An 11625-nucleotide genomic window follows, 5' to 3' on the forward strand; every position below is an offset into this window, starting at 1 on the left:
GCCATTCAGCTGAAGAGGTATGGACAGCTCTAAAATAGGAAAATGACTGAATTCGGAAAGAAAACCAGAGGTACCATGAAGATAGCTGCGAGAAACATTGGGTTACACAATAGATACTTCAGTTCATCGAAGGATGAAGAACATGTTCAGGGATATTTCAGAATACAGAAATACAATTCACTTTCGAATGAAATAAGTGCACAACGCATGGAAGTTTAATCGGAATACCTGCAAGAAAAACGTGGAGAAATCGGAAAGAAAAGACTGTCGGAAGGACTGACGCGGCATAAAGAGAAGTAAACACAAGTTTTTGTGAGAACAACACCAAGGGTGGTAACCTCAAGAGTGTTATAGGAATTCTACTATGAAATGCACGGGAGAGACCGGGTAGGTGGAAAGAGTTTATTGAAGGCTTGTATGAGGGGGAGGACTTGCCTGACGACGCGATAGAAGAAGAAATAGGAGTCGACAGGGATGAAACTGGGTATCCATTATTAGAAACAGAATTTAAATGAATTTCGGGAGACTTGAGATCAAATAAGGCAGAAGGGGTGGATAACATCCCATGTAAATTTCTGAAATCATTGTGGGAAGCGACAACTAGACGGCTGTTATTTTTCTGTGTAGAATGTGCGAGACTAGCGATATACCTTCATACTTTCAGAAACATACCATTCATTATATTTTATTGAGTGTATCCTTCTTCATTACTTTTGATATGGAATTCATAATACAGGAGAATTAATCAACGTAGTTTTGAGGACATAGTATTTCAGTTAAGAATGACTTGATAAAATTGATACATTATGTAACAGAAAAAACGTTTTATTCTCATGATCTTATGTTACAGTTAAGAATAATTTATTCATTTACGGCTGGATGGCTTGTTACACGCCAGTGACTTGTGTTATCCAGGAATGCAAGTTGGCCACATTAGAGTAGACGCCAGGGTAGCCGGCCTCAGCGCATCCTCTTCCCCAGGAGACGATACCGTACTGGGTGGATCCTTCCACCAGTGGTCCGCCGCTGTCGCCCTGGCACGAGTCCTTGCCGCCCTCGTCTTCGCCTGCGCAGATCATGCGCTGCGTGATCTCGCCGCCGTAGGCAGAGTTACAGGAGGCACGAGCCACGATGGACGTGGTGACCGCCTGCAGCTGTATGGGGGAGGAGCCTCCGGAGGACAAGGCGCCCCAGCCCGTGATGGTCACCGCTGTGCCTGCAGATGGCTCCGTCGTGCCGAGACTCACCGCCTGTAAAGTACAGTACACACTCGTCACGAATCGCCCTTGAAAACAGCAGGGGAGAGTGCTTTGGGAACATTTCATTCGCTATTCAATGTTTACACAACGAACAAAACATTATGCAGGAACCTTCCTTCAATAAATTTCATTTAGCTATCCCTTCACTGCACGTACGTGTTACTCATTAAACAGTAACCGATTTCAGCCTGTAGTGGACCATATGTATGAAAGATAGTCAGCTGAGCATAACACTGAGCCCATCTCTATGACATGACTAATTGAAGGGGCAAGAATGATATAGCCCAAAGCCACACTTTTCTCAAAATACGTTTTTTGTGTTAGTTCAACTTCTACTCAACAGAGGAAGATACTGCGTAAATATTTTAACTTTCATTCACTAGATGACAGAGCAGTTCACACTTAATGTTCTCATACTGTGAGAAAGCAGTCTTTTTCGATTCGGAAACAACCCAAAGCCACAGTGCATTGGCGCTTCGAAAGAAGAGGCTACTTCCACACATAAGCGGAGAAGAAGATTCAGATACAGAAATGGCTAGTTCTGAAGACGATTTTTCGTCCAGTGATAGCAGTTAATGTCCCTCTGATGAATGTTCATCTTAAAATGACATGGTAAGTCTAAAAATACTTACTTTTTTAAACATTTAAAACATTGAGGCTTAGGTCTGCATCACAGTGAAATATTATTGCGTAATTATACCTGTTATATACTTACTACTAAAAATATGTACATGTGAATCACGAACAAATTTCACTTTCCTATTAATTACTGCATTATTGGTAGTAATTATAAATATTATAAGCCCATTTATATAATATATTAACGTTTGGTATATGTGTTGAAGTGGCTTTGGTCTTTCTCATTCTGAATACTATATTTGGCTTAGGATGCAGATGAATGTGAAAGGTCTCCTGAAGTATCACCTCCTGAAAAACCTAAAGTCAGAAAAAATAGAAGAAATATGAACAATAGGAAAAGGGAAATATGTAAATGTCGTAGAAATTATGACAGAGAGTACATATCTGATAAAAAAGGACGAATTGTTTGTGCTAAAATTCTTGGTCCTGGATGTAAATGTAAAAAGAAGTGTTGGAGCAAAATTCATGAATGTGTAGAGCAGATATTCAAATCTTTTTGGGATATGTGTGATTTCAATTGCCAAAATAATTACCTTCTGAGCAGTATTAAGGTGCAACATGTGCAATGGAGGTGACTATGTTTAATGATAATTTGAAATTGGTTTTTATATCATGTACCTTTTATAAATAAAATATTATTATTTTGACTAATGTATTCTACTTTTTAAGGTACCCAAAGAAAAGTAAAAGCACAATTTCACAGCGAATTGTGACTTCTTCGTACCAGGTTAAGGTTAATGGCTGTAATATTTTGGTATGCAGAGAAGCATTTTTAAGTGTGCATGGGCTTCAGAAAATCAAGGACGTCTTAAGAACTTACAAAAAAACTTGGACACTTCATTTCTCCAAAAGACGGTAGAGGTATTTAATGATGAAATTAATGTTGCTTCCAAGAAAATCCAAAGTTTTGTTCTGTTGCGCTTATTTATCCAGTGTTTTTCTTTACATATTATATTCAGACACAAATTCACTAAATTAGTCTGACCTGGGCATTTACCTTTAAAATCACTTTTTCTTTTTCTTTGTTTCCAGGAAAAAAAGGGAACCCATCAAGGAAAATTTCACCAGTAGCACTTCAGACAGTTCACAATTTCATAAATAATATACCTAAGTATGCCAGTCATTACAGTCGCTCACAGAACCCCAATAAAGGGTACTTCGATCATGACATGCCAATTTCTTCATTATATCAAGAATATTATTTGAAATATTGTGAAGAAAATAATGCACCACAAGTAAAAGTTTCGAAATTTCGAGATGTATTTAACCAAGATTTTAATATTGGTTTTAAATTGCCTCATTCAGACACATGTCATGTATGTGACGAATTTCAAATTCAAATAAAAAATGCACAGTTGATCAACTCTGAAGATATTATAAGAAGATTAAAAATTGAAAGTGATCTACATCATGCCAAAGCATCTGCTGGACAAAATATGATTACACAGCTTTCCAAATTACCTAGGGAAAATCCTGAGGAATATCTTACAGTAGCCTTTGATCTACAACAAACCTTTCCAACACGGAGGCTTATATCTGGGCCAGCATTCTGTAAGAGGAAGTTGTGGACTTACAATTTTGGTTTTCATGATTGCGGGTCTGAAAAAGGACATATGTTCGAGTGGAGTGAAGACGAAGCAAAGCGTGGATCTGATGAGACAGGAAGATGTCTGATAAAATTCTTAGAAATACAAAAGTATCAGGCAAACATTCTTCACATTATTAGTGATAACTGTAGAGGCTAAGACAAAACCTGGGCAGTTGTTACGCTAGAGAGATCACTAGTGCGTTCAGGATAATTTTAGGCCATTGAACATTGGTTTCCACGAACTGGACACACACGACTGCCCTGTGACCGAAGGTTTCGGTCGAATTGAGAAGCACGTTAAGAACAGAAGCCCCACTGTGTAAACCCGTCGTGATTGGGTTACAGTCATTATAGGATCGTGCAAGAATAAGCCATTTTCAGGCGTTAAAATGAATCAAGCAGACCTTATATATATGATACCACTGTGGATAAATGTTGCAAAAAGGGACAAACATGATGATGGATCTCAGTTCCGATTTTCTGAAGCGACAGTTTTTCGTTTGGATGAAGAAATGCCATCACATTTAAAAGTGAAGAATCAGTACACTGAATTTGAAGAATTCAGAACTGTAAATATCACTAAGAAAGGACGAGCATATCAGGGGAGTAATCCGTTCCAGCTGTCAAGGAAATACTTAAAGCCCATTCCAATTTGTGAAAAAAACCTCAAAGATGTTACGTCATTAATGCCATACATACCAGATGTTTGGAAGGGACACTTCAACAGTCTGAGTGAATCAAAGGAACAAAGTGTTGAAAATGAAACACTGTATATATTCTGTGAAACACTGTAGTGACTACCATTGTAAGTTATGTTGGATATTGATGTACAAATTTTTGTAAACATTGTGTAAAGTTAGTATGAGACAGGCCAAAGCCCAATGATGTGTCACCTGGGGATAAAACATTTTTTTATTAATAATGTTTAACTTTGTTCAGAATATAACTATGCCAACACGTATATTAACACATTAGAGAAAAAAACTAGTTTTGTCAAAAAAAAACTCAATAAGTTGAAATATGATTTATGGATTTATCCAAAGTTTTAAAATGTTCCCCTGAATAATTTATATTTTGTGGCTTTGAATTATGTCATTCTCACCCCTTCAATTCATAGTAGTCAGAACTGGCTAAACGTCACATTAAAATGTTATATAGAATTTTATTTATAGCACAGCTCTTTCATTAAGTTCCACAATTTTGATTTGATGATTTCATAGGAGGAGGGAAAGAGAATAGCTTTTAAAGGAAATCATTTTGTACAGCCAATACTGTGATTGTCATTAGAACAGTAGAACGGTTCAAACATTGTTATCGCCACATATGAGTATGACGAACGAGTGGAGAAAATATTATCAAAGTTATGGATTGTATTTGCAACAAGATACAAATGTGTAAAGAAAAAGTACGAGAGAAACATAATTCAAATGTTTTAAGAAATGCTTGTTCACAGAAAAAAGTGTGGTTTATAAGTAAACTCCGGGAAAGCCTCATAAAAGATGGAGAGAAGTAATTAATAACAGCGGTAAATAAACGCACATGAACTGACATACCTCGATATATGGAATTTGGGGGGGAATTGAATGCATTAAGTGTAATGAAATACCAGAAAAGAAGAGAAACGTGAATTAACATCGTTAAAGAATGTTTGGAGGACGATCACCTCTCCGATAAGAAGATCTAAGCCATTTGGGAGAAGAAAGACGAAGTGTTGGGCTCCGTAAAAGTAAAATAAATAAAACTTTAATGCCTGAAGTTAGGATGATGAATGGACTGTGCGGTAATTAATAACGCATATGTTTTTTATGTGTCGTAAGACGGTAATTTTGAGGGAAAAATTATTGCTCTAGCATTTAATATCTAAATTTAGAGACGTTTCATCGATACACCTAGTCAATTGTAATGAGTGAGAGCTGACTACGTTTCCGTTACTTCATTAACGAATGATTGATGTCAATAAAGATTAGAGAGTCTGAGTTGAGAACATGGTAGTCAAGCAAACTGTTCACTCAGCTACGATCCTAACCCTTCCCCCTTCCTGGCACAAACTTTAAATTTTGCGTTTCATAGTAAGATTGTAATGTCTAATGTCTAAGTCGGGGTGGCAACTATGTAGAAAAGTATCTGCAAAGTGTAGCTAACTCTTACAAATAAAATGTTTCTGGTTTTTACTGTGGTTACCATTTAGCGACCGATCTGAACTTACTTTCTGGACAACTCTCGTATTTCAGTACAAAAAAGTAAACATGTCATGTAATAAAAGTAAAATATACCGTCGTGAAGATATCTTTTTACCACACCATAGCTTCCTGGATGATCTGACAAAAATGTCACCATATGATAATGATCGTTCTAAGGCATGAAAGTTCTCTTATGGACAAATATCTATTTGAAGAAGATAATTGTTATGGTAGCGTATGCTTTTCTAGTTCATTAAGTTATGGTGATACCTGGGAAGCATTCGTTTGTAGCCGATCTAATTCTGTAGTAAGTATCGAATTTAAGGCACCTCGAAATATGTACGAGAAAAAAACTAAACAAACGATCCTTAGCGTACAGTTCATATTTAAAAATAAATCTGAAAAATGTTGAAGTAAGTATTTTCTGTGCACGAATTGTACCTGAACGTTGGAATCGAAGGAGAATGATCCGTCAATCTGGATGACACCGACGTCGTAGTCAGTGGTATCGGAGTCGTAGTCCCCGTGGTAATATCCGTCGGCAGCATCGTACACAGTTCCGCCGCTTCCGCGGGTGGAAGTTCCGGCCCTGAGGGACACGAAGTTGACGAAGGCGCCCTCGATACAGTGGGCCGCCGTCAGCGCCCAGGTGGAGCTGATGATGGAGGCGCCGCAGCTGTGGGAGCCCAGCTTCTGCAGCGACAGCTGCCAGGGGTACTGCGAGATGTCTACGGCCTCGCCGCCCACGATGCGGCCATCGAGGCGCGGTCTGGGCAAGTGGGACCTCGTGGAGGGCGCAGCGCTGCAGAGCGCTACCAGCAAGCAGAGGACGACGGCTTTCTGCATGGTTCTGGCCGGCGGATGATCACAGTCGGCTGTGGTCGGCTTTTATAACGGGCTTATCGCTTACACAAGCGAGTCTCCACGCTAAAGACCTCTTGACAATCTGATAGTCACGGTCCTGCAATTAGTTCAGCGAGGTCAAAGTAATAAATGTATATATGGAGCAATATGTTTCGTCACAAAGCTCTCACTAGAGGCAGTTTATCTCATACTATTTTCTCCCATCCGGACCTTGAACAGCTACGCTGATAGATCAATGAGGGCACACCGAATGAGTTACGTAACAGGCGAATATTTTCCTTTGGAGGTGGGGAAGTCCGAATACCCTTTTGTTCTTTAAGAATAAACAGTATTTTCAAAATGAGACGAATAAGGAAGAGCTGAAACCGCTCCAGAGACTACTGTCCAAAGGCTTCAATTCGTCTCTGATTGATCTAACAACGGTGCTTCATCAGATTCCAGAAATGGAATGAGATATACTGCCGCAAGTGAGACCTTGGTGAACAAACATACTTCGCCATATATTGATTTATTACTTTAACCTCGCTGAACGAAATGCGGGACCGTGACTATCAGCATTCTGGTGTTCAGGAGATGAACGCTGGAACTTTTCCCCACCAATCAAGGTAAATCACGATGAAACAAACAAGGTCGTTTCCTGTCTAAACTCTGATTCACTACGAGACCCGCCTGAGCAATAAGTACAATGAGAAAAAAAACAGATAACAGGTCTGTACTTAGTGTTGGTCCAGATCACCGAATTAGTTACCTCGAGAGTACACGTCGAAGCTGGTGGTTTCGTGTGATGTCACCAATTAATGGTACAGTGCTCCCATTCTCCAACCCCTCCCCCTTCCCATTTTATAAATACCAGCCTCGTTCGTCCCCACACACCGTGTAAACCAATACTGGTGACCTCATGGTAGTACGACTCCCTTTGAAGTAGTTACCTGGGAAGAATGTGATAGTTGCTAGGACGAATATTGTGCAAGCAACTATTTTGATATTCATATGGGGTAATTACAGAGGAAAATGGGGTGGTCCCAGATATCGAATGGGAATTAAAATCTGTTTCCACTGGAATAAAGATCTTACGTATCTGTACGTCATAGTACTATTGTTTCAACTTCCACAGCAACCTAATGAAGATGCCGTCACGCAGTGAAGAAGAGCAGCAATCTCTCGTCTGTAGACACCAGTTACAATACCTCCGGTGTAGATTTAAAAAGTTGTGGGAAAAGAAAACTAAATTAACAAGAAGCAGTATTATCCTCAGGATATACTAGTTATGTTATGCGGGGAGTTTCCACGAGAGTGTAGCAAAAATTTAACAGGACAATTTCAGGTAGGGAAGCTGGGGTTTAACAAATCAGCTTAAGAACATAATACGAATAAAATCACATTACTGTGTACTTTTTGGCTTACGTTAGTTACAGTTAACTGCAAATACCGTCACTGACACAATGACTTACAAAATGTGATGAAACTGATGCCTATCCGTCTCAATGAAAACATGAAATCGGTGTACAAGGTTCTGACGCATGTCCCTGGTGTGTTTTGAATCACATCACAGGTAGGCAACAATTCTTTTAACAAATTCCATCTCCGTATCCACTGCGGTGTCATACACAAGTGACTTTAAATATCCTCCGCAGACCTCAGAATAGGACCTCCCATCCAATTTAGCCACCGGGAAATACAACACTGAGACGGTTACGATAGTCCACACTGAAATGACGTGGTTCATCTTCATGTGTTATCCACATCCTCTCTCGAACAGCCAAGGGTCGCTCTCTAACGACTCAGGTAGTAGACCATCGCCAAGATTTTAATGGCTGAGGATGCTGCTTTCAACTTGCTATTCTGAGGACAGCTGCTGTGGCACCACTTCATTCATTGCCGTTTTGTTTCCGGTTCGCAGTGATGAACCCATGTTCCATAGTCTGTGACGATGTTCGACAAAAATTGTTACCATCAGCCTCGCAACACGCAAGCAGTTCCGCACAGATGGTCCTCCGTAGCTCTCTAGACAGCGAGGAACCCGGCGGGCGCTCACGATTGAGTACTGCAACTGGTGGACGTATTTTTCAGTCTTACCGACGAAGACGTCCAGTTGGGCAGCAGGGTTCTGATTGTGGCCCGTCGATCACGTGGAATGACAGTGTCCGCAAGTTCTAACATTGCAGGAGTCACAAATGTGAACTGCCGGCGGGCACGGGTGACATCGGATAGTTTTGTGTGACCTTGTTACAATGGTGACAGACCCCTTGCCCAACGGATCACAGCACCTTGGTTCACTGACATGTCTTCGGAGATATTCTGCAAGCGCATCTGCGATTGTGGTTTTCCGCCGAAAGAAAGTCACTGTTAGCTCACTGGAACACACCTTGTGTACAAACTTCTGAAGGATATGGACAGCGCAGCGATATATCGGAGCTTCACGAAACAAGGGGGACTGAAATAGGTATATGTCTCTCGACTAATTTCTAATTTTTTCAACTGAAGATGCCTTGAAAAACCAAGTTGCATTACTTATTGAAGGCTCGTAATTTCTCTGTGTAAGTTAGTTTCTGCAGATACTTTGTCCCAGTTTACCGTCAACTTTTCTTCTATCCATGACATCTAGGAATGGTAAGCGACAATATTTTTCAGTTTCCAAGGTGAACTGTATATTCGGATGGAGCGAGTTAATATGGTGGATACACGTAAAATCTTTATTCTTGGGGACACAGAATAAATGAAAAGTCTACATGCTGCAAGACGCACTGAAATGTTGGTGACTTGCCGTCTGCAGTGCTTTTTCATCAAAGTTTTCTATAATATTTGGCCACAATTGGAGAGAGAGGACTTTCAATGGCGACACCGTCTACGTGTTCTAAATACTTAAGAAATAACTTCTGGTAAGCACATGCAACTTTTTGTTTCTAATGGTCCAGCAGAGTTATTTTCGTAAATAACAAAGTTAGAGAAATCTAAAATATCCGACCCTTATAGTTTATGTGTTTTCAGACGTCCTGTGAAGTACTCTACATTGTCAATACGGTCATCTTATTTGACTACGAAAAGTCTCAGTGAATAGTGAAGTAGATCTACGGCCAGGAATCTGGTAATGGCTCTAATGTTGCTCAATACTGGCTGAGGACGAGAACCGTCGTCATGTATTTTCGGTAGGACGATCAGTACTCGGGGGAACGTCAGTTTACTGGCGCGGATCTTTAATGACTTTAGTCGGAAAAAAACTCTTCTTGAGAAGGTATAATTTTGTTCTATAAATCTTGCCAGTTGGATCCTCTCTTAGCTTGAGACAAGCAGGATCATCGAGCAGAACCTGTCCCTTGCCACTGAATTCAGCTCGTGAGAGAAGGAGGGTGACGTTCGACTTGAGGGAAGGTAAAATAAGGCTGTCCTTGTCTGCTCTCAACTCTGACGGAGTCTTCCAGCTGAGCGGATTGGCGTGGCTCGAGTTCAAACTCTCCAGCAGCCCCTCCTAATCTCTGTGGCAGCGTAACGGAAAGTGTAGACGTTTTCTGTTGAAAGGAAGCTGTCACATATCAGATAGGACCTTGAGAAGTGTTGGTGCGTATTTCAAACCTTTCTCTTCCACCGAATCCTTTGCGTCATTTACGATCACTCATGTGAGACTTGGCGCATTCTCTTCTTGCCCTGAGGGGAGTCTACTTTAACATTTGGCGACCCTGGCATGTTGCTTAGACTAGTCAGCTACAGCCCAGGTAGTGCTACTTACCTGAGGAATCAGTCGCAGCAGCATTGCCTGGACACGAGGCATCGCTTGTTTCACGAGAAGTCTGAAGTTTTATGCCCAGCGTCAGCTTTCTGGGACTGTGTTTTTAAAGAGGCTGTACAACTCAGTACTGCGGTCAGTGTTACTTAACGGATGCAGGTTTTCAATTCAGTGCCGCCTGGAATCAAGGAACTGATTTCAATTAAATTAAAACAGGAGGAACAAGAACTTCTGATTCATGATCCGAAGCCGCGCGTTGCTGGCACTTACATCAGTTGTTAACCACAGGAGCGACCGGCAGCACAGTGTCCACGGCACTTGGGCGGAATGCCTTTCTGTGGCTCCTGGCAGGGGGCACTACCAGCGCTGTTTCCAGCCAACTAGTAGCGTCTTCCGGTGAGGTAAGATCTTTGGCCAGGAAACAGGTAATGGCTCCAGTGTTGCTCAATACTGCGTGAAAACGAGAATTGTCCTGATGTATTTTCGGTATGACGTACCAGTACTTGAGGGAACTGCAGCCTGTTGACCCAGATCTTTAATGTCTTTAGTCGGAGTAGAACTGTTCTTGACTGATCATAGAGCAGACTCTCCTGGCCTGACAAATTTCGACACCTCTGCCCGATTATCATCAGTCGCGTCTTGCAACAGTGACAGCAGGAACTAGCATCACTTGAAGATGTCTAACAGTTCCATCCACTAAATATTGTGGTTTCTGTACAATGTAAGAAGAAGGCAAATCCAAGAAGAGTATATGTAAGCAGCACTTGTTAACGACCCCTTGTCATATAGGTTGCAGCTCGTGGTCTAGTTAAGGTGGCGTCGGTAGCTCAGTGTGTTCGGTCAGAGGGCTGGCTGCCAACTGTAATGAAAAAACGTGAGTGAAATATTCAACCATCAACTAGAACAGGTATTCGGCCAGACCAAGTGTAGAGGAAAAAACATAAAAAAGGATGGTGTTTTTCACTACAGCCTCTTGATAACGGGGTCCCTGGCTCGATCGATTCTCTGTGCGGTTGGGGATTTTCTCCGCCTGGGTGTTGGGTATTTGTACTGTCCACATCATTTCGTCATCATTCATGAACTGCCCACAGCGAAAAGTAGAAAGATTGGGACTTTTTAGGGGCCCTGATAACCATGCCACTGAGTGAATCACATACTAAACTCATCACAATCATCAGAGTCCGATTGTTAAACGGTTGAATTAATATATTATTTGATGTTTCGTATTACGAAAATATGTAGTTTAAGTGATGTAACACTCTACCGCAGTTGTTATGAATCATCACTAAGTAACATTGTTGGGAAACCTAACTTACTCAAGTATGTTCTGGATCAAATATAATAAATTAAATCAGTGATAGTCGTTAAATCTTA

General features: G+C 40.9%; 1 protein-coding gene across 1 annotated transcript; it reads right to left on the reverse strand.

Annotated features, from left to right (window-relative positions):
• Window positions 1-849: 849 nt before the first annotated feature.
• On the reverse strand, window positions 850-6512 carry LOC126473732 (trypsin delta-like). Its single transcript, XM_050100977.1, has 2 exons — window positions 6108-6512; window positions 850-1250 (listed from the first exon to the last, which is right to left on the reverse strand). The coding sequence occupies exons 1-2, from the start codon at window positions 6510-6512 to the stop codon at window positions 888-890; spliced, it is 768 nt and encodes a 255-aa protein (XP_049956934.1). The 3' UTR covers window positions 850-887.
• Between the last annotated feature and the right edge of the window lie 5113 nt (window positions 6513-11625).

The sequence above is a fragment of the Schistocerca serialis genome, chromosome 4, assembly GCF_023864345.2.
Source record: "Schistocerca serialis cubense isolate TAMUIC-IGC-003099 chromosome 4, iqSchSeri2.2, whole genome shotgun sequence".
NCBI lineage: Eukaryota > Metazoa > Arthropoda > Insecta > Orthoptera > Acrididae > Schistocerca > Schistocerca serialis.